This window comes from Ascaphus truei, chromosome 3, assembly GCF_040206685.1.
Source record: "Ascaphus truei isolate aAscTru1 chromosome 3, aAscTru1.hap1, whole genome shotgun sequence".
Classification (NCBI taxonomy): domain Eukaryota; kingdom Metazoa; phylum Chordata; class Amphibia; order Anura; family Ascaphidae; genus Ascaphus; species Ascaphus truei.
Genome location: NC_134485.1, coordinates 424,253,335 through 424,276,436, shown reverse-complemented (window position 1 = coordinate 424,276,436; position 23,102 = coordinate 424,253,335). Strand labels below are relative to the sequence as shown.

At 43.2% G+C, this 23,102-nt stretch overlaps 1 protein-coding gene across 1 annotated transcript in view; it reads left to right on the top strand.

The window, feature by feature from the left end:
- Window positions 1–23,102, top strand: part of PDE2A (phosphodiesterase 2A) — an 818,679-nt gene that overhangs the window by 793,724 nt on the left and 1,853 nt on the right. Inside the window, exons 22-30 of the mRNA XM_075593270.1 lie at window positions 1,057–1,127; window positions 4,618–4,740; window positions 6,819–6,906; window positions 7,565–7,612; window positions 9,699–9,773; window positions 11,632–11,731; window positions 17,796–17,908; window positions 21,419–21,457; window positions 23,034–23,098. Coding sequence (XP_075449385.1) covers window positions 1,057–1,127; window positions 4,618–4,740; window positions 6,819–6,906; window positions 7,565–7,612; window positions 9,699–9,773; window positions 11,632–11,731; window positions 17,796–17,908; window positions 21,419–21,457; window positions 23,034–23,098 — 722 coding nt within the window. The remainder of the gene's footprint in view (window positions 1–1,056; window positions 1,128–4,617; window positions 4,741–6,818; window positions 6,907–7,564; window positions 7,613–9,698; window positions 9,774–11,631; window positions 11,732–17,795; window positions 17,909–21,418; window positions 21,458–23,033; window positions 23,099–23,102) is intronic.

Sequence of the window (23,102 nt, the reverse complement as noted above, 5' to 3'; positions counted from 1 at the left end):
TTCTCAAGGGCGACTGATGCACCCCGCTTCCCGGGTGCCTGCTGACACACAAACAAAGATGCTCTCAGACCCGCCAAGATTCTAGTATAAAAATGGAATTCTACACTGTTATATGTAAATCCAATGTACACAAGTTGCCATTTTAAACTCATATTCTGTACTGTACATTTTGTATGCCTTTTCCAATAAAATTCAAGTTATTAAAAAAAAAATGGAATTAAAGATTAATTTGTAAATTCTATTGCAATGCTTGGCCGCCTACCGTAACGCTAACAGGGTTAAAATGTATGCATGTGTGCTTCAGATCAAATGTTTCTATTATTTTCAATAGAAACAGTCGTTCTGTGTTAGATTTCTATGGGCAAATCTCTTTACTTTTCAATTTGCGGCAAATGCAGGAGTGTTTTGTTTCTTCATATATCACATTTCTCCCAAACACATTTCCCATCGCAGCTGCAAATAGAGAAGTGAGCGTTTGTGAGCAGTGTCATTCAAGGACATACTGTGGGAGCTGGAAACCACAGAAAAGAAACTAAGGGGGTATACTGTAACAGACGTTAGCGAATATGAGATGCCGATGATAGGCAAATAACCAGGGACCGTTCAAACAATCTAGCTGTTTATCTATTGACTAAACTATTTAATATCTGTCTCTGGACTGTGTTTTGGATCATTTTTGAATCCCAGTTTCAGTTCCTTCTGACTTTGGACAAGTCACTTTATTTCCCTGAGCCTCCTGTACTAAAATTACTTCCATTGAGAAACTCATTGCAGTTATATCATCGTATTGCGTACACTGAAGCACTGTATTAAGATGTACTTTGTATTTTCCTGTATTTTATCCATAAAATAAATGTTCCATAAATCTACCTCGATTTCATTGAACTGCTACAATGATCAGTTTGTCTTCCACCTCCCTTTCCTTGCTCCGTAACATTAAGATTGCAAAACCAGCCTTTGTTCTGCCCAGTTCGGTTCCCTCCCAGAATCCTCTGGTGCTGTTTTCCTGTTAATGTTGCAGATATTAATATTCCCATCATTTCCATTTCCTCACAGGCCATCTTAACCATTTTTGAAGACATGGGCTTTGTTAACAACTACAAGATTGACCGCCCAACATTAGCCAGGTTTGTTGCCTACTCTGTTTTGTTGGGGGGAGGGGGGGGCGATTTCACCTCTCATCTAGGGCTCGTTAGCAATAATTCACTGGTTATTATTAATCATTAATCAAAACTCACCTAAGAGCTAAAAAAAAATAATGCACTAATAGAGTGTGATTCTTTCCAGGAAATCAGCCTTTCCACTGGTAATGATCCTGATTTGGGCAACTTTACGGGAATTGCAAAAAAGCCATTATCTTCTCTGATTTTTAATTTGTATTTCTCATTTTATTTGCAACATACTGTATATCACAAAATTGTGATTTTTTTCCCCCAGAATAACTTGTTAAATGTTTCGTACAGTATATGTCGGCTTCTCGTATTCCCGGGAAGTGCGCCCGGAAGGGGGATTTAGAGGGCAGTGAATGTATTTTTTTTTATGCCAATTTGATGGGGGGGTCTATTTACAAAAAGTCTCCTGGCTACGAAAGTAAGGCAAAACCAGTGCTAAAAACAGCCATATCCATCACAGGAAAGGAATCCCGTTGAAAGCAATGGCAGTTTTTCCTTTGATAAATATGGTGCAATTCTTTTGCAGACTCTGACGCGGTTTTGCCGCCGGGAGACTTACGTTAATGACCCCCGATGTGTCGTAAGATCAAATCACAGATAGAGATAATACAGTCTGTGGCTTGACTGTACATAAAAAAAACATATAATGAACTAGCACTCACCCTTTCTAATATAATTCAGCTAGAGGTGCTATGATCCTGTATGTATACCGCAAGATGCAACTACATTATACACAAACCAAACTGGATCAGCACTCAAAAAGCACAATGAAGAACTTACGTTTCTTCTTTAAGGTATCAAAAAAAAGTTGTGTGTGTTGAGCACACGCATTGAAAGTGAAACTTCTGTGTGTTTTGCCACATAAATTGTATTTGTGATGGTGATGTTTTTAATGCAACGAAAGAGATTTGAGAGTATCATTTATTTTATTTGTTTTTTTTTTGTCAAAATCTCCATACTATCACTTGGAATACATGATATAATTGACTTATGATAACTAAAGTAAGATAGATATATTTTGGATTGTAATGTATCTAAATGCCGTTACTCTCAAAAGTCTTTCATTCAGTGTAAATCTTAAAAATCAAAACACAATCTGAATGGGAAAACGCAAAGAGGTCTGACTTACAATGCGCGTGCTCGGCACACACACCCTGTTTTTTTATTTTTTAATAATCATTACAATTACTATGTTATATTAATATATATACAATTCCTGTGTTATATGTTTACACACCTTGCATCTTTTCCACTTCTGACTTTTTTTTTATATTATAAATGGTACATTTCTGAACATTTTGCTATTGTCACTTCTATGTTTATACTCACTGGGAATTCCTCTGTACCGTTTGTTTGTGTATATGTACACAGACCACAGGGACGGGGAGGGTGTGTGTGTCCGCCAATGCGCATGCGCACTCGGCGACGGCCGCCTCTGCGCATGCGTGACCAGCAGTAGCCCATGACCTCACTTCCGTTACGCTTTTTCGTTATCATCTACGAGATTTGTCCCATCAAAAAACAGTAGGTGCCACCAAAGAAGTTTCACTTCAAAAAGCAGCAATACAGAAAAAATCCGCACACAGGGAGAGGAAACGTTGGCGGACACACTGTTATATGTGCACAATAGGGCAACGTTTCAAGGCCCCCTTGCCCCTTCATCAGGCTTAATCCTCTCCCTGTGTGTGCTGATTTTTTCTGTACGCTGATTTTTTTCATGCGTTAAAGAAGAAACTTGGTGAGACCAAAATGTAAGTCCTTCATTATCTTTGATTTACTTTTTGAGTGCTGATCCAGTTTGGTGTGTGTGGCCCGACTGTATACATGTATGAAACGTCATTGGTTGCAATGTGCAACGCCATAAGCATAGAGTGCAGTGGGCTTTTGGGAATTTAAAGATCTATAAAGATATTCCTTGTTGGTTTAATGAAAGCGACTCGTACCTGAAAAAACACATGTAATCAATACGCCAAATACAACATTTCAAAATAATGACAAAGAGAAGCACGATTCATCGTAGACAATCTTACAAACTGAATATGCTATGAGCAGCAAAATCCCCCAAATCGCACTTTTTTGTGTATTCAACAAGAGATGAAGAAGAGATTGAAGAAGAGCCTTGTGAGGTCTTCAAAGCTCATGTACAAACTTACAAGAATCTTAAAAAGTAACAACATGCAATGAGTCGACGTATACTTGATAATCCTAATATTAATTTCAACGTGATACGAAAAGTAAAAACATAATTCCACTAAAACACAACCCAATTTTTGTTATTGATACAGTACATTTGTGGGGAGTTTCTTTTGTCAACAAATGTATACTACGCATTACATTTTCACAATGCAGATTAGATTTTGCATTTCTCTCAACTTCCGCTACACTACTGTATATCCTTATTGTAAGTTCATTTTCAGTGCCCAATCCCCACCCACCCCTCATACTAACCTATCACTGCCACTGCCACCTCCTCTATTATTTATATGTGCTCCGGCCTCACTTCTTTTCAAACTCCACTATTCTTTCTACCAGCCTCATTATTCCTGGAACACCATTCATACAGTATATCTCCGTCTCTCTTTCCTTCTCCACTTCTCATTCCGCGTGAGCTCCTTTCTTACCTGCACCCTCTGACATGACATCTTAAACCCACCTCTTTAACGAAGCCTTTGGGCAGCTCCGTGGCTGATGCTATACATCTCGTACATGGACCATGGCCCCCTGCAGACATACTTACCAGAACACCCTCCTCCTGTCTCAGCACGTTCTTACCACTTAGATTGTAAGCTGTTCGGGGCAGGGACTCCTTTTCCTAATGTACTTTTATGTCTGATGCGCTTATTCCCATCATGTGTTTTATTATGTGACGTCACTGCTGTGAAGCGCTATGCATATATATGGCGCTATATAAATAAAGGTATACATACATGCATTTCTTTTTCTTCCACTGCCACTCATAAGAAGTTGAAGCTATATACTCGGTTAAGTATTGTTCTGAGAATTTGATGAAGGAACGTTGTGTTTCATGTATGTCTTTGACTTCATGAAACATGAGTACGAAGCATTGTATGGCTATGAAGCAGTGAATGGGCTTAACCATGCCGTTTACTACTCTAAACAAGGGGTGCGCAAACTGGGGGGCGAGAGATTTTCAGGGGGCAGCGCTTACAGAGGCCCCGCGCTCTTCCCCAAAGCATTTAAACTAAATGCCGGGGATCGCGCACAAGGCTTCTGTAAGTTCCCTTACCTTTGTCTCCGGCTGCGGGCGACGCGTTGACATGGCGACACATGACCCCGCGGTGTCATTTGATGTCAGAGACAAGGTAAGGGGGTGGGCGTGAGGGGGGAGAGCAATTTGTGTACCCCTGCTCTAAACTATGAACCCTTTGAAGGGATTTTAAATGTAATTTATAGAGTTTTCATATACACATTTGTACCTCTGCAGGTTTTGCCTTATGGTGAAAAAGGGATACAGAGACCCTCCTTATCACAACTGGATGCATGCCTTCTCTGTCTCTCACTTCTGCTATCTCCTCTACAAGAACCTGGAGCTTGTGAAGTACCTTGAGTAAGTGGAACTGTTAGAGCCATAGCAGAGTTGGGTATCTGCAGTACTGACCAAGTGATGTATAGTATTATAAGAGGACACCTTTACTAGGACTATCTGACCAAGGATAAGAATACACAATGTCATTCTTTATGGAGGTACTCCATGCATGGCGTGGTCATTATATTGAGCAGTAGCCTACCATCCTGCTCTTGTTATCTTGAAGGTCTTTATCTTTGATGTCTGAGTACTATACCTTGAGGGGGACGTTGTGGATGCCTGCAAATCTCACTGTTAATCTGTATTTCACCAGATGTCTCGTAAATATGAAACATAAATGATGTCCACACCTGGCACACATTGTAAAGCTGGACCAAAGTCGTTTTAATCTTACATCTTTTTGTGTCGATGAATCTAAGTACTCCACACTACCTTTTGTTAAGTAGACACCATCTTGTGATTTTCAAAGCACAGATTATAGAGATGTGACAAGTTCTGCTTCTTTTGTTCACCTTTATTTTCCCATAAGGCTGCCAGGTCTGATCAGTATAAGCCTCTCTGCTAATCATCTGCAGCAGATGTAAGAAATATCATTCATACATGTCTTGCACTAGACTCAAGCAAGAGGAAAGATGATGAAACTTTTCTTTATTGTGCCACTTTGACCCATACTTTCCTGACTGACCGTAATAGGAGATCTCCCCTTTCTGCTGTTTTCAAAAAATGTAAATCACATATAAAATCCCTTTAGAGTAAAATAAAAAGTGTTTTGAAGACACACATGAGGCGCAAGTAGGTGTTTAAATAGACAAAAAAAGTAATAGTGTTTTAAATCCATTCATAGCTTTGGAGGCTGGAACATAAAAACACTGATAGCAGATGAGGACCATGTGGTCCATCTGGCCTGCCCATTTTCCTACAGTATCTGTTGTGAAATCGTAGACACAGCTAGATTATTGGCTTTCTTTGACTTTTAGGGTTTTCTGTGTCTCCCAATCAGCTTTGAATATCCTTCCTGTAGAAGCCTCTGCCAACTCTGTAGAGAGAGGTTGTTCAATGAACCATCACCCTTTCTGTGAAGAATTGCTTTTTCCCATTTCCCCTGAGCCTCCCTTTTGTTCTAGCACTTCTTCGTCACTTAGAAACATGCTTGTTTTATGATGTACATCATGTACCACATTAGTACCTCTTCTCAGCACAACTTCTAACTTGTTCATGTCCGTCCAGATACAGTATATGGGGCCGTATTTACTAAGCAGTGCTGCTCCATAAGATACCTTACAGCATGACTTAGTAAATATGGACCATAGGGCTTAATCATGAAACTGAGATATGGGCACCATTGCATGGAAACTTCAATTGAAGGTAAAATTGCAGTTTAATATCCCCCCCCCCCCCCGAACCCTCCCATAGGCCAAATATACTAAGAACTATTACATAAGACAGGGTTTGTGCTAGATGAGCCATTCACTTGAACTATGCTCAGTTCTGGAGACTATGAGTATTATTCATTACACTATGATAGTGCCGATTGGGGTATAATCGTGTGGAAACTCCCATTGGCGTCAATGGGAGTTTCCCCAGTTTACCCCATGGTCTCCCGAACAGAGCACAGTTCTTGGGGACAGGTTACCGATGATCTGATGTGTATTTCACTAATGGACCGAGGGAGATATGGTGAGAATTGTTGTTCCTTTTCAAAACGACATCTGACTGTAAATCTGCCATCGGATTAGCTCAAATCTGTAGTGTGACTGAGTACTACCACATGGACATTGCACAGTTTGGCATTTCCCAAGTTGCGCCACGTCAATGGCAAAGCCATGTTAGTGAAGTCTCATAGCAGCTTCCTTTTTTTCTTTTCGTAACGCGACAGTGGTACAATCTACAATGGGACCACAGACACGTCTGGGACTCACGAAGCACGGAGACGTTACCTACGTCCGCAGTGATAACATTATGCAGGAGAAATGAGAAACGTTACTTTGCTGCCGCCATTTTCTCCTGGCTTCACCATTCTGGAAGTGAGATGTCGGCACATTTGTTTACAAAGAGTTCTATATCATTTGTTAATTGGGCCTCTGTTCTTTGAATTTCAGGGACATTGAAATATTTGCCTTGTTTGTCTCGTGCATGTGCCATGATCTGGACCACAGAGGAACAAATAATTCTTTCCAAGTGGCTTCGGTAAGTCACAACTGCATTTTTAACTAATAAAGCCTCATTGGATCTCAGTACATTTATTTTTTCTCCCCCTGTTTCTCGGGAGGTTAAAATGGTCTCCAGCATCTTCCTTGCCAGAGAGCCAATCAGCACTTGGTGTCATGATAACACAACCATATATTGGAACCTGTAGGTGTTCCATGGATGCCAATGGTATTTAATGGCAGAAAAGAAGCTATATAAACTAATGTAAGCTTCCAAGAAATGGGGAGAGAAACAATGAGTTATCTGGGGAGCACTGCAGAAGAGATTAGTGCAGGTGTAATATGGAACAGATCCCATTGTATCTTGGGTTTTCCTCCCCAAAAAAGAAGTAGTGTTATTTGAGCTTGTTAATTATCTCCTTCCAAACACAGGAACCCTGTTAGATACATATCCTTATTGTGTAGCGGTTAAGAAGATGGTGGAGTGACCATAGATAAAATGTAGGTTAGTTTTGCTGGTTCCATCAGTTTGCCTCAATTCAACCAACTATAATTGGGTAGTAGTAATAATAATAATAATAGCATAACTCTTTGTTACCTTAGTAAGAAATGTGAGTGTGATTATAAGTTGCCTGCTGACCGCTAACCCTTCACTTTGCATTGTTTTCGAAGTGATTGCTCTCCGTCTTTGTTTTTAGAAATCAGTATTGGCCGGTCTATACAGCTCTGAAGGGTCAGTGATGGAGGTAAGACTTCAGCCTTTTTTGTCTTCATGCCACTGAACATGATCTTGGGGTTGACCATTAATGATCGGTAAACTGCTGGTATTTACAAGAAACCATGTCTCTTGTTGTTCATTTCTCTCTCTCTCCGCCCCCATCCCCCATACCTGGTACAGTATCACTTAGTAGGTACTGCGGTGATGAGGAAGGAGAGGAGACACAGGCAATTCATTGTGGTGGATGACTTTAAGTGGCTTGGCAGTGATTGGCAGATCCAGGCAGCCAATTACCACCGTGCCTGGAAACTCGAGCATCAAAATTCACTGAGGCCTGGAGGGAGGGCCTGGAGATTTTTTCCAACTCGGACTCACTCGGCTACTCCGCTGGAGATTGGAAGAGGAATCCAGAACTCAGGCACTGTGAAGTAGATATTACAAAGAATCATATGCACAGCAGACACCCACCGTCCAAAACAGATACTACCATCTTGTCCAAGAAATGGCACATTTTTCTGCAAAGTGCTTTTTGGGAATATTTTTTAGAAAATCGGTATTGGTTACCTACCTGTAGCACTAATATCACTGGCTGTGAAGTGGGAGAACTTGGCTGAATCTCAATGCAAGTTCAGCTCCTTATAATCTCTATTGCCTCTCCGTGGAGGTTGTTCTATATTGCCCGAAGCGGATGCTCAACTTTGACTTCAATGGGGTTTTTCATCTAAAAACGTCCCACACGGCCACATCAGACAACATCGCATAAGACCGGGTGCTTCAGGAACCTAGCACATCTGGTTGTACGGTCTAGTGGATCTAAACATCCAATAATAATAAACAATGCAAGTATACAGATGTAGCACGCGTTGCTGCATACAGTGGCAGAAGCCAACAGGTGCAACGGAGCCTCAGCACTGCCTCCCCCTTGCCCGCATATTATTTAAAACAATGGGCGCTTCTCCCGCTGATGTGTTGTGTACACCATGTCCCGGTGAAACGCGCCAGCGGGAGTAGTAACATCTGCTACATGTGTACATCGCTTTTATTCATCTATTTGGAAGAAATTATTAACATTTTGACATTTATTATTATATATATTTTTAAACACTCTTGTAAACCGTTGACGTGCCTTGTGAAAGGTAACTAATAGAAGGATAACAATAACAGTATTTTTTTCTTTTTCTTCTTATGCTCGAGGAGAACAAAATATTGAGGGAGTTAAGGACTTGCCCACGGCCACAAGGAGCTGACACGGGGATTCGAAACGCGTTGACCCACTGGAAAGCTAGCTTTATTACAACTCCGCACCCAGTTTTTATTCATGACTAGCTGATCTACCCGGCGTTGCCCGGGGTTTTATTTTCCCGCATGATATATAGATATATAATTTTTTTATTTGAGAAAGTTTCACCTCCTTCCCAGACAGTGGCAAGTCATTTAACGCCGCAGTCCAAGCTGCTGTTTAAAAAAAAAAATGTCCCTTTAATATGCTCATCAATCCAATCCACACAATGATAAGTAATTAGCTAAGTTGCAGATCAATCGGTTCTCCTGTGATCGATCGGCGAAAATTTGTCTCGGGGTTCACTAAATGACTGCAGAGGAGTATTGACGCAGTATCGGTGACTTTGCAAATGATTGCTATAGAAACAAAAAAGGCTTGTTACATTTCAATTCAATAAAAATGTCATTCACAGTTGTTTAAAAAATGCTACAAGTATTTTCTCATTGTACAGAACTGATTTATTAAAAAAAAAACACATGTAGGATATTGCTTGGTCTGCAGCTTTAATATTTAAGACAATGCTCCTTTAAAGAACAAAGTGGGGCGGAATTTTCAACACATTCAAAATCGCATTAGTGGTTAGTAAAAAGTTGTGTTTCTTTGTAGGCGCCCACGCCACCACAATCCAGTCACATTGGCCTTTACTCAAGCTGCTGTAAACATGTCTTCCCTTTGTTGGGCAGAGTTAAGCGCCTTTCGTTACAATGAGGTTTGAATCTTCCCAAGCAAAGGGAAGACACACGGGACACGGAGTGATATGGCGCTTATTGCCAAGCTGTGTGTTGCTGATATAAGGTAACATCGTGTCATTCTGTCCTTTGTTTCCCTGCAGAGACATCACTTTGCTCAGGCCATCGCCATTCTTAACTCCCAAGGATGCAACATTTTTGAACAGTTCTCGAGGAAGGTGAGACCATCAACCACACAAAGCCAGGGGGGGCCCGGCCTGCAGCCTGTGCACAGTTATTACCATTGTCTTATCTCGGCCGCAAATGGACTACTCAACAAGATGCTTAACTGAGGGGCAGCTAGTAATCCAAAGGGGTCATATCCGAAAACAATTAGGAGCAGAAGCACCACCAGGGTATTATAAGCAACTACAATAAAAAAACAAATAGCATAAGCAGACAGTACAAGATCAACTCCGATCTCTTTGGGGGGCTAGATTTAGCCGCCTGGCCCCCAGTTGAAGAGCCCTGGTCTACAAGACTGAGTTGGTACAGTAGTAGCAACAATGTTGTCCTTGTTTGTGTCCCTTGGGGTATCCAGAAGTGGCTGCAAAATCACTGTCACCGATCTGTGGAGTATTTGCTTATGAGAACGGCTTGTTTGTGTATACCCGGGGGTCTCAAACTCAGTCCTCAAGGGTCACCAACAGGTTTTATGGATATCCCTGCTTCAGTACAGGTGGCTCAATCAGTGGCTCAGTCAACTGAGCCACCTGTGCTGAAGCAGGGATTTCCATTAAAGGTGGCCTCTTGGTGGCCCTTAGGGAAGTTGGAGACTCCCAGTGTATACTGGTGTGTAAGGTAGCAATCAGAATGATATTTAGCTCTTATAGAGTGAAGTAATGAAGACAAAATAAAAAATAAATGAGAGCCCGGGGGAGGGTGGGAAGGTGGGCAGGTACTGTAGCCCCTTAGTTAGGACACCCACATTTATTTAGAGGGTCTGTTTACTAAAGTTTCCCACTTTAAAAAGTAGGACCGGGACCAAATCAGTACAAGAAGCTGCATCATCATTAATACATTCATTAAATCCTACGACATAGATGGTGACTTTCTTTGGCACTGGTTTGGATTAGTTTTCACCCTAGTTTTTCCGTGCAGATCACCCCCTCACAGCTAAAAACAATTTTCTTCTCTATATTGTGCTCTCCCCACTGCCCTTGGCTCTGACACCCTCTTTCCCATAGACACCCGAGCTATAGAAGCCCCGACAGAGCGTGTATGCCACCAGTGTTACCTGCATCGTTAGCTGTAGATGTACGTGAGAGGATGCGTGGCCTTTTAGAGGAATGCTCGTGTACCGATGTGTCAGCTCGCTGATTTTCAGCATCACTGGGTTTATACTGTAGATCAGGGGTGCGCAGTGTCTCCCCCTGCGCCCCCCTGCCAGCTCTCCTCCACCGCTCTTGCCCTCCCCCCTTGCTCGGCCCCAACGTCAAATGACGCAGCGGGGTCATGCGATGTCACGTTGCCATGGCAACGCGACGCCATGTTACCCCGCGGCGGCATTTGACGCCGGGTTACCATGGCGACGCGTTGCCGAAAAACAGGTAGAAGTTACAGTGGCCTCGTGCAGTCCCCCGGCATTTAATTTAAATGCCTTGGGGGAGAGTGCGGGACCTCTTCAACCGCCCCCCCCCCTGAAAATCTCGGGTGTGCCCCCCAGTTTGCGCACCCTGCTGTAGATGACACTGGATTCTCACTGATAAAAATCAGCGTTTTTCCAGCAAAATTAATTTTTTGGGGTTATAAACCCTCAAATCTCACTGGCTTAGGGGGCTCCACGTCTGGCTGAGATGTTCAGTATCTGGGAGATGAGAGTGTGTTTTCAACATCGCTGCTTTGTATCATAAAGCCCCCCCTTATATAACGGCATTTTTAATATAGACCCTATTCTAACGTGCTAAACCTTGTGAACGAATGAGCCATGTTCTTGCCGGGGAGGCCTGCGGCCCGGCAGTGTAGGGGTTCAGACACATTTTGGGAATTTCCTCCAGATGACCTGACATTGACCGGACTTTACTCTCCGTCCTCTAGGATTACCAAAGGATGCTGGATTTGATGCGAGAAATCATTCTAGCCACTGACCTCGCGCATCACCTGCGCATCTTCAAGGACCTGCAGAAGATGGCAGAAGGTAAGGAGAGATCGCTGCTCACGTGTCAGGTATAATGAGTCTTCAAATGTGGCGGTTATTCTTTAACCGTAATGTTATTCCTGCGTTCTTTGTGGGATTAATACTGGTTTTTTTTTTTTTTTACACCGATGAACCTTACAGCAACAATCTCGCCAGCATCGGACATGGACTTGTTTTACAGCATTAGAACTGGGGGGGTTCTGAGTCCCCCCCCCCTCCCGCGACTCCACACCCCCCTCCCTCCCGCCTAAGTACCTGAGATATTTATCGGTGTAGTTAGGTGCTGCTCCTCCAAAAAAGAGACCTTCCAAAGGATCTCAGACAGAATACAGCAGAGGTGCTCAACTCCAGTCCTCAAGACCCCCCAACAGCTCAGGTTTTCAGGATATCCCAGCTTCCGCACAGGTGGCTCACTCAGTCCCTACTTCAGCATAGGTGTCTCAATCAGTCCCTGCTTCAGCACAGGTGGCTCACTCAGTCCCTACTTCAGCATAGGTGTCTCAATCAGTCCCTGCTTCAGCACAGGTAGCTCTGATTGAGTCCCCTGTGCTGAAGCTGGGATATCCTGAAAACCTGTCCTGTTGTGGGGGCTTGAGCACCCCTGGAATACAGGATCATCTGAAACGCAACCTCTCTCAGGGCATATACAAATACGCAACATAAAAGAAAATGTAGTGCAGTGTGTTTAAAACAAACATTATATATTGTCTGTGAATTCTATGCACTCACATGTGGAAGGATCAATACAGGCTCCTCCAAAACGTTCCTTCCGGTGTACTTGAAATTATAAAGGCAGACGTAGTATCATTCCCTTTTACATCGGGAGAAAGTTCAGCTTTAGTAACAGTCACAAGTGCAAAATATTCGCACGCTGACCAAGAGCTCCTCAGGAAGCTGTCCAACAGCGAAACGCGTAGGGGGGCGAAGAAAGTGAAGGAACTGTCCACCCCCACAAGTGACATCCCAAAGGCCAACTCTGTAATGAGTGCTCACCACAAACAAGACGGGACCGCATATCACTCATATAGATGAGGTGGGGATGTTAGAATGCACCGACCAACAAACGCGCAACTGCGTCCTGATTGCTGGGTCATAGTCGGGTAGCTGGGTCAGGATAGGAGAGGTCAGAATGGTCATTGTACGTAGCCGAGGTCTAGGATTGGAGAAGTCGGATGGTCGTTGTGCGTAGCCGGGGTCCAGGAGTAGAGAGGTCAGAATGGTCGTTGTACGTAGCCGAGGTCCAGGGGTCAGAGAAGGTAGAGGTCTGGGTACAAGTTGAGGTCAAAAGGTACAACAGAGCAAGAGAGAATGCACAGAGCAATAGCAGGACAGCACTAGTACATAAACACAAGTTTATGCTCAGCCAATTTGCCATGGGGCTGGCGGAGCATATAAAGCACAGAGAGCCAATGGGAAGGCTGCAGGAAGTGAGTCATCACAGGTAGACTGTGTGCTGATAGGCAGGGGTGGAGTGTATCCCAGCTGTGGAGTAATGAGGGGAATTAATGTTGTCAGCATTAACCCCTCGAGTTTTTCTGGTCGTGTGACGCCAACGTGAAGCGTAGACATGAGTGTCCTCTGTTGCGTCACGATACGCAGCTTGGGGGCGGAGCCTAGGTCCGGTGCCGGCAGGAGTACTGTGGCGCTCGCACGAGGGGCGTCACGGGACGTGTCGTGGCGCGGGTCCAAGGCGCAATCCTCACAAACACAGATTGCGCACCCGCGATGGAGGAAGATGGAGGAGAAGCGCCCGCCCGCGGGTCTGCGCAGTGTCCCGGAGCAGCTGTATGGATTGTCCTTATTTTGATGAGCGTGCTATTGTTTTACACTTGTGAGCGTTACTAAATACAATATTTCTTTCCAAGTAAAACGGAATTATACTATGTCTGTTTCTCGCTGTCTCTACTCTAAAGTACTCAAAAAGGGTAGCAGAGTACTCCAAAATAGATACAAAATGTAAGCAAATTACAATATATAGAATTGGAAGGTGCAATATCCCCTAATTAGCTTCCTCCCCTTAATAGAGAGCCCAAATATCATACAAATCAAATAGTATGAGTAAAAACTTCTAAAAATAAATAAGAAAAAGAGTCTGTAGTCATACAAATATCTCATACAATGAATTTATCAAAGTGTAAGTATATCCAAAGATAAAAATCATACAATACTAATATAATAATAATAATAATAATAAATATAATAATAATAATAATAAATAAAACAAAGTGAAAAGGGGGAACACCCGAGAAATCGGGATACAACCCTTTGTCACAAGGAAATCACTTTTTTGTTGTTGTATATTATTGTATTTATATGCTTTGTTTTACTGTATTGTGTGATCTTTGTATATCGATATACTTAAAGTTTGAAATATTTATTTTTGGGGGTATTTGGGTATTTTTCTTTTTGTCGGAGTTCTTCCCCGTACTATTTGGTTTGTTTACTTTCAAACCCACAAGGAGGAACATTTTCAGAGAGCCTGTATTTCTCCCTCCACATGTGAGTCCAGTTCACACACTACATACAGGTGTGTTCTTTAAACCCACTGCCCCTTTTATTCGTTTAGCTTTGGTATTGTTATACGCCCCGGGAGAGAGGGCGCGGCAGCTGATCGGACATGGACTTGTTTTACTCCCCCCCTCCCGGGACTCCCCACCCAAAACCCCCACCCCCTTCCCACCCCCCCCTCCCCACCCACCCCACCCCCCTTCCCCCCCCCCTCCCCACCCCCCACCCCCCTTCCCACCCCCCCACCCCCTCACCCCCTCCTCCCCACACCCCCACCCCCCTCCCTCTGTACCTCTCTCTCTCTCTCTCTCTCACTCTGTGTACCTCTCTCTCTGTACCTCTCTCCTCCCTCTGTACCTTTCTCTTTGTACCTCTCCTCCCTTTGTACCTTTCTCTCTGTACCTCTCTCCTCCCTCTGTACCTCTCTCTCTGTACCTCTCTCTCCTCCCTCTGTACCTCTCTCTCTCTGTGTACCTACCTTTCTCTGTATGTACCTCTCTCTCACTCTCTGTACGTACCTCTCTCTTTCTCCCTCTCCCTCCCTATCTCAAAGTATTGAACTAAAGACCCATGTTTAATAAGAAAGAATATAGATAAAATACATATTAATGTACTAAATGATTTGTCAAGCTGGATGTCGCATGGGGGCCTTTTTGTCTCTTGTATACAAATGTCACAAACCCAATAGCACTCCAAATGACACAAATATATAACTAAAATACGGAAATAGCCGTGTTATTCCAGTTGCGATAGTGCAGAATAAATGAGTTCTTCAGTATTAGGTGATACCTTTTTTATTTGGACTAACAACTTATGTCATAGGACAAGCTTTCGAGAGTTCTCCTCTCTTCCTCATGTCAGCAATACCTGTATATTATATATAGTATATATACATTCACAATGTAGTGGGTTTGGGTTTTGAGCTTACTAAGACTGTGTATGATTAGTTTAAGGTAGAGGTTCCGTTCCAATAATGTTAAATGAACTTACTTCTCTACTGTATTATAATACCCTGTATCCTAATGTCTGCTCTATAAAGCTCTGCATACCTTGTGGGTACTATATACATAACCATACATATATACTGTACCCGTACACTATGTGTATACTAAGCAAGGCATTGAGAATGTGACTCATCTGTGTCACAGGGAGAAGGAGTGGCTCAGTGAGTAAAGACACTGACTGACATTGAGATTGTTGCAGGGTAGCCTGGTTCAATTCCCGGTGTTGGCTCCTTCTGACCTTGGGCAAGTCACTTTATCTCCCTGTGCCTCAGGCACCAAAAACATAGATTGTAAGCTCCACGGGGCAGGGACCTGTGCCTGCAAAATGTCTCTGTAAAGCGCTGCGTACAATTAGCAGCGCTATACAAGAACAAGAACAAGAACATGCTATTATTATTATCACGGCTCAGATCTTGTGTGTACTGACCCAGTAATGTCTATTTTTATACAGCACCCGCCATGTGAGTAGGATATAGGGCCTGATGCACTAAGCGACGTTAAATCAGGGAAAAGAACTGTATGTTACCTAAATAAGTAATGGGCGTTATTTTCCCTGAGCTTAACGGGTATCCACGAAACAAATTTATATGGAAAAACAATAGCCGTTGTTTAATTCATTAGCGTAGGGTTAATGTCACGTTCATTTAGCAATACCTTAGCTTCAAATAATCTGACATATATTCATGTTTTACCTAAAGGTGACATCAACTCCGTCCAGAGCCTAAAATATGGGTTTTGCTGGGGGGAGAGAGAGCGGGGAGGGAGAGAGGGGAGGGAGAGAGGGGAGGGAGAGGGAGGGAGAGAGGGGAGGGAGAGAGGGGAGAGGGAGAGAGAGGGGAGAGGGAGGGAGAGGGGAGGGAGAGTAGAGAGGGGAGGGAGAGTAGAGAGGGGAGGGAGAGTAGGGAGGGGAGGGAGAGTAGAGAGGGGAGGGAGAGTAGAGTAGAGAGGGGAGGGAAAGTAAAGAGGGGAGGGAGAGAGAGAGGGGAGGGAGGGAGAGAGGGGGTAGAAGGTGGGATATACTAATATAGACACAAAACCCCCAACTAGGTTCCCGGCACTCAAGGGCACTTTTGAGGGTCTTAGGGTCCCTCTCTTATTCCTGTTGCACCACCATTTTCTATTTTATAGATTGATTATCACATTCAATGCTGCCTACATCCTATACTTTGTGTTTACGAACATAGGATCCCCGCCGTCTCAAACCCCATATTTCAGGCTCTGAGCTAACGCCACCCTCAGGTATAACTAAGGTCGCCAGACGTCCTGCATATACGGGATTGTCCCTTGTTTCATTGACTTGTCCCTTATTTCATGAACTTTTCCTAATGTCCCGGAATAGTCTGTCGGGACGCCTCATTGTCCCGTATGTTAGTTCCATGACGTGAAATGCCTGAACTTAAAATGCCTGTAGTGAAATCAGTCATAAAAACACAATAGATTTCTACTGCACCGACACACTTTATTCGAGCAAATACCCAGTATGTACCTGGCAGATACCTGGAATGCGCCGCTCCTCACCTCTGACAAGCCCCGTTGCGTTTGCCTTCCCAGCCTGGGTTCATGCCTGGCTGACGGGCGGCTGATCTGTTAAATGATAATGATTAGGATTTAATAGGCTGCAATGCTTCGCGTGTCTACCAGATGGCATAAATTCATGAATTGTAATGCAGTATATATATATATATATATATATATATATATATATATATATATATATATATATATATATATATAGATATAGATATAGATATATATATATATATATATATATATATATATATATATATATATATACTGTGCAGTATTGCAGCCAGCGGGAATAAAATGCTTCAATCCCTGCTTGGAAAATAACTCAATGCACTCGGGCAGAAAACAGTCACAAACCTCAATACACCCGGGTATACCCGAATTCGTGGGACTAGCCAAGCTCGAATAAAGTGTGTCGCCAGTGTACTTGAGTGTAGTAGTTAACTTTTCCGATAGATGTCGCCTAAACAAATTATTAAAATAATAAAGTTCGGACAGTGCCTGGTCATCTCATAATGAATGTATGTCTTTATTTATATAGCGCCATTAATGTACATAGCGCTTATATCATAACACCCGCCCCTACAGGCCTTACTTTTCCTCCGCAACGTGTTAGGTCAGTGAGCGTCTGTCCCCGCCTGGCTACGAGCAGAGATGATAGGAACCAAAGCGAGAGATACCATTCAGCTGGAAGCGTTTGCAAATCACTCATCCCTCATTATGGCGCCACGCTATCATACCGGCTTTCTGCGTCCCGTAGTATAAAAACTAATAACAATCCGTTATTTAAGGAGTCACACTGAGATCGGAAAGTGCATGTTTAAAAGGGTACACATGAATATGCCGCAGCGATGCTCTGCACCCCACTTTGCACCACCACACTTTAATCACTGACCCATCCATTGCCGGTCGGGACGCGCTTGCATTTTAACGGATGACCTCCATTGTGCCGGCAAAATCCTATTTAAGGAAAAGAATGACCGGGATTTGTTATGTGACAATGAATTGTGTCATTTATTTTACAGTGGGTTACGATCCCAAAAACCAACAGCATCACAGTTTGCTACTGTGTCTTCTTATGACCTCCTGTGACCTCTCTGACCAAACCAAAGGCTGGAAAACCACAAGGAAGATAGCGGTAAGTTCCCATGTAATCCATGTGTTGCAGACAAGATATGCGCAGCAGTAATAAGCCTATAGGGCCATATCTACTAAGCAATGCTCCTCCACTAGACCCAAAATGGGCTAGAAGATACATTATGACTCATTCGATAGGCCAGAAAGGGCCATAATATCTAAGCAAACATACATTTAATGGGCTGGAAGACACCTTACACCCCATTCATTGTACTAAACCAGTGGTGGCCAATGCTAGTCCCCAAGGGCCACCAACAGGCCAGGTTTTATGATATCCCTGCTTCAGCAAAGGAGGTGCAGTGAAAGACTGAGCCACTGGTTGAGCCACCTGTGCTGAAGCAGGGATATCCTTAATATGTGACCTGTTGGTGGCCCTTGAGGACTGGAGTGTGCCAGAAGGTGTCTTATAGAATACCCGTACTTAGTTTGTATATATAAGCGTATGCGAATGGGATATATATATATATATATATATATATATATATATATATATTTATATATATATATATATATATATAATATCTTTGCACACATCTCCAGATAAGCATGTCTTGTGAACATGCTCAGGAATCCTGTACAGCAACACGGCCTCTAACGTGCACTTTGAACAGAACAAAACAACATATTTGTAGCTGAGTAACCTGATGGTTTTGCTCACTTAGTAACTACATCCTGAGTGTGTGATATAGGAATATCTACAGTATGTCAAACCATTAACGGGGCCTCAGTACAAGGCTGCGACTTCATTAAATGTGGATCTTTAAGCAGCCGATCTCCTTGTTTTTTACCACATGGGAGCCAGGGGGTTTGTGGAGCTTAACTGCGCTATTTTCAGCTCCAGAGACCCCCTGCTTCCCGAGATACTTACCAGTTAAAGTAGCCCGCTGAAGTCCCCTCCAGGGAAAACAAAATGTCGGTTCAAATCTTCCTCACGCTGGCCAAGCGGTAGGGTGACCAGACGTCTTGGTTTAGCCGGGACAGTCTCGACTTTTTCTGGCTCTACCCCAGTTTTCTGTTGCCTTTGACGAGTACCGACTGCGAATGCACAAAGCGCTTGCCGACCGCGCATCCGCGACCGGCACTTCCCGGCTGCTGTTGTGCATGTGCGTTCGGCAAGCGCTCTTTGCGCATGCGCAGTCAGCGAGCGCCGGGAGATTTGTCCCGGTTTTTACAGGGGAAAATCTGGACACCCTACCGATAGGAAGCCACAACATGTGAGGGATTTCAAAACCAGGAAGTACTATTGAAAATAGTTCCGGGGACCCCCTGCTTCCCACTCTGATAAAAAAGGAGTGGAGGGGGGATTTAGTTGGGGGGAGCTGCTGTCTTTACAGAGTAAACAAAGTAACATTTTAACAGCCTGGCTACGGTTGGTTAAAATCATGACTGTGGAGTTCAGTTCTGTAATGTTACAGTGGGTGTGGTACTTATACGTATCATTAAAGGGGGGGGGGGGGGGGAGTGCAACATTTAACCAATTACTGTATGTTTTGCAAGAAAAAGACAACTATTTTATCTCTGAGTCCAGTGAAGAACTGCAGTTAGAACTCACTGGCCTAGAGTCATCAAAGTGCAATCTCTGCGATATATCAATATGTATGTACATTATATACAGTATGTATGTATGGTATGTGTTTGTGTATATATATACCATAACTTAAAATGTATGGTATATATATATAGGAGTATAACAATAAAGTGATACCGGCGCCTATTGTTTCCAATTAGGTGGATTTCTTGATCCAATGAAGATAGTTCAAATGTCGGAATGATCAGCAAACTGTTGGTTATGTGATGACCAGATGCAACCTCATTCGTAGGAAGTGGAACATGCAATGAAATAAAAATATATTTAGTGCAACACAGCTATTATATTACACAGACAGAGACTCACAGGACATACCAACGACATAAACAGGACAGGCAAACAACAAGACTAACAGCTACAAAAGCAAAGCTATAGTAAAATTAGTTTAATATAACTAGATTTAGATAAAAGATTGTGGACAATAGCAGGAACTGCAATTCGGTTGGGTAGCAGTTCCTGTTATGCTCCTATGTTCTGATTGTACCATCAGATTGTCATCAGGCTGCCTAGCTTGCCACTAGGGCCACCATCATATTAGGGTTTTATTGTCTATCTCCATTAGCGCTATTCTACATCACCCCCTTTTTTTTTTCTCGTATATATATATATAGCACATGTCACACTTTGATGACTCCCGGCCATTGTATCTAAAATATGTCTATGTGGTATGTGGTATGTGGTAGATCCATTGTACAGCTCAACCCCGTTATAACGCGAATCCGCTTATAACGCGATGCAAGTGTGGCTCCCAATTTTCGTATTTATGAATACTTTACAACACGATTATTGGTATCTTAAATACTTTATTGTACAATGCATACAATTGTACATTATTTCTAACGCGATCCGCTTATAGCGCGATGTGATTCTTTGGACCCCAAGCACAGCGTTATAAAGGGGTTGAGCTGTATATCCATTGATACAATATAGGTCTTAAATGAGAAAATGTGACTTTTACATTGCCCTTACCTAATTCTCTACTTGCCCGTACTGTTGCTGTTGAAATCTCCTTTCCCTAAATCTCATTGGATGACCCTTTGTTAATTTGACACCCATTGGAATAGCAAGCCGTTTTGTAGGGTTGGTAGATATATTTTGAAATAGTAATCACTTCCCTCTTTAGCCTCCTCCTTTCCAAAGTGATCCATTGTAATCTTCCCTGTTTATCTGCAGTGTACTTAAACAATGTATTCCTGGCTCTACCAACACAATCAATTTGAGATAATGCAAACTGGTTAAGCAAATAGCTTCTCTTATTCAGGTCAATAGTCAGTCGCCTGCAGGCGCTTCATATGAACATTTCTGGAAGTGTGCCCAATGATTTATTACCATCTTTCTTGAGGCTTTCACATAGCACGGGGCAGGTCTGCTGTGACATTCCTCTCTCTCTATGTACGAAGACATCGGATGATGTGTGTGATGATAACACAATTTGCAAATGAAATGTTTCATTTGTGTCACTTTGTGCTAGCAGCAGATGTATAAAACCAGATAGGAGCAGACGCCACGATCACGTGGATTTAACTGATGCAACGTGAATGGGGAGATGCATCCGGCACTGTGTGCAGTACACTCCCATTTTAATGCATCACATAATGACATTGCACTGGTTATCTACTCCCCTAACAATGGCGCTAACTGACGACTAATTTGCGCCATTTATGGAGCTTTAGTTGGTGACATACTGTAAGCCATATATTCCCCCCCGCCCCTCCAATGATTCCAGGGGCGCAGGAAACCATAATCAATCTACGCCGTGCTGGGCGTGTCTGCTTAGGTTGGAATTCTGCATAAGGAAGAAGTTAAACCATTGTAAAAAAGCCGACAGGCATATTTGAAAGAATCCCTTTACGGTGCGGTCATTGCCCAAGGCTGCCCTAGCTAAGCATGTATATCTTATACAATCCCCTTCTTTCATTACAGGAACTCATCTACAAAGAATTCTTCTCTCAGGGGGACCTGGTGGGTACCTTCGCAGCGCATCATGAGAGCAAACAAAGACATGAACAGTTGTGGAACTTCATTGGTTTTAACCTCAAAGCAGTATTCCCTAATAGTGTGTAGTACGCCCTTTCGTAAAGCTGCACCCGTGCAGTCCTACGTACAGTAGCTGGCCAAAAAAGAACCCTTTGTAACCGTCTAATTGGCTTCCTGAAACAAACCTAACCATGCTAAATGGAAAGATTTGTCCGCTTTCGTTTCCTAAATAGATTATTACAAATTGCATTTTGGGGGGGGGGGGGGGGGCTCTGAATGGGCGAGTGTTTGTCAAAAAAGAGAAGGCCAATAAGGGAGGGGGAGAGTGGGGCTTTGTGTGTACAAGACGTTTCTTGAACACACAGTGACGTCCAACAAAACGGAGCAGCCAGGGGACAGCAAACCCCTGCCAACTCTCAGCTCACTGTTTTAAACTTTAAAGATTGATTTGTCCAGGAATATAGGTGTCTGGGTGTCTTGATCTCAGCACAGCCTTTCTGCTCAAGACCTCTTTCCTCTTGTCAGCACCCATGTGTACTGAGGAAAATGTCTCTCCTGTTGGAAGCAGGAGGCTTTTCTTTACGCAACTTAATTGGCCAGGTAAAGTCTGGTTAATTGCCTGCTGCACTTAACCAGATCCCTGCTGGATTTTAGAGAGAGGGATAAGTCCCTGTTACACTTACATTAAAAGCCTAGCATTATAAACCACGAACGTTAAGGAAACTGTGTAAACTAGCTGCTAGCATAAGAATACTCTGCGCACGAAGCTCCATTAATGTTCATGGCAAAAAATAACGTTGCGTTACTTGGGTCCTAACTGATCCTGGTGTTACTTCCATCCACACACTGAAATACAGTAGGGCAGAAGCAATAGGCAAAAAGCCATATTTCCGGTTCTTTGTAGGATTAACGCCAGGTTTAAGTATGACTTAAATAAAGACGTGTTATTTCCCTCTATTCTAAAGTCCAATTGTGTGTGTGGCGGAGGCTAATGCCAACACCCACAAATTAGCACTAGTATGGACATCATTTTCGCATATACTGTAATTCCTTTGTGAGTAGGGTGTTAAGTTCCTGATTTAGCTAACGTCACGTTATTTTCATTGGTTGGAAGTTGGGGCTTAAGTGAGAGTCTGTAGGGCTGAGTTAACTAGTGAGAGAGGTCCTATCGATTTCAAAATAATACGATCCAGGGAATTTATTTCCACCTGAAGGACCCCGAGAGGTCCGAAAGCTTGTAACACAGGGGTTCTCAACTCCAGTCCTCAAGACCCCCCTAACTGGTCAGGTGTGAAGGATATCCCAGCATCAGCACAGGTGGCTCAATGCACTGATTAAGCCACCTGTGCTGGGATATCCACCTGAACTGTTGGGGGGGTCTTGAGGACTGGAGTTGAGAACCCCTGTTGTAACATATCAACCACTTGCTGGCCCAGTAAAATGTGTCCTACCACTTATTTCCTTTCCCTGCTTGATTAGTTTTTATCTCTGATAGAGCCCTGAGTATCAGCTGGTCTGTGTCGGGTGGAAGTGTAATGGTCTCCCCTGTAACCTTTTGCAGGAGAAAGCCATGGGAAACCGGCCGAGCGAGATGATGGACCGTGAGAAGGCGTACATCCCCGAGCTGCAG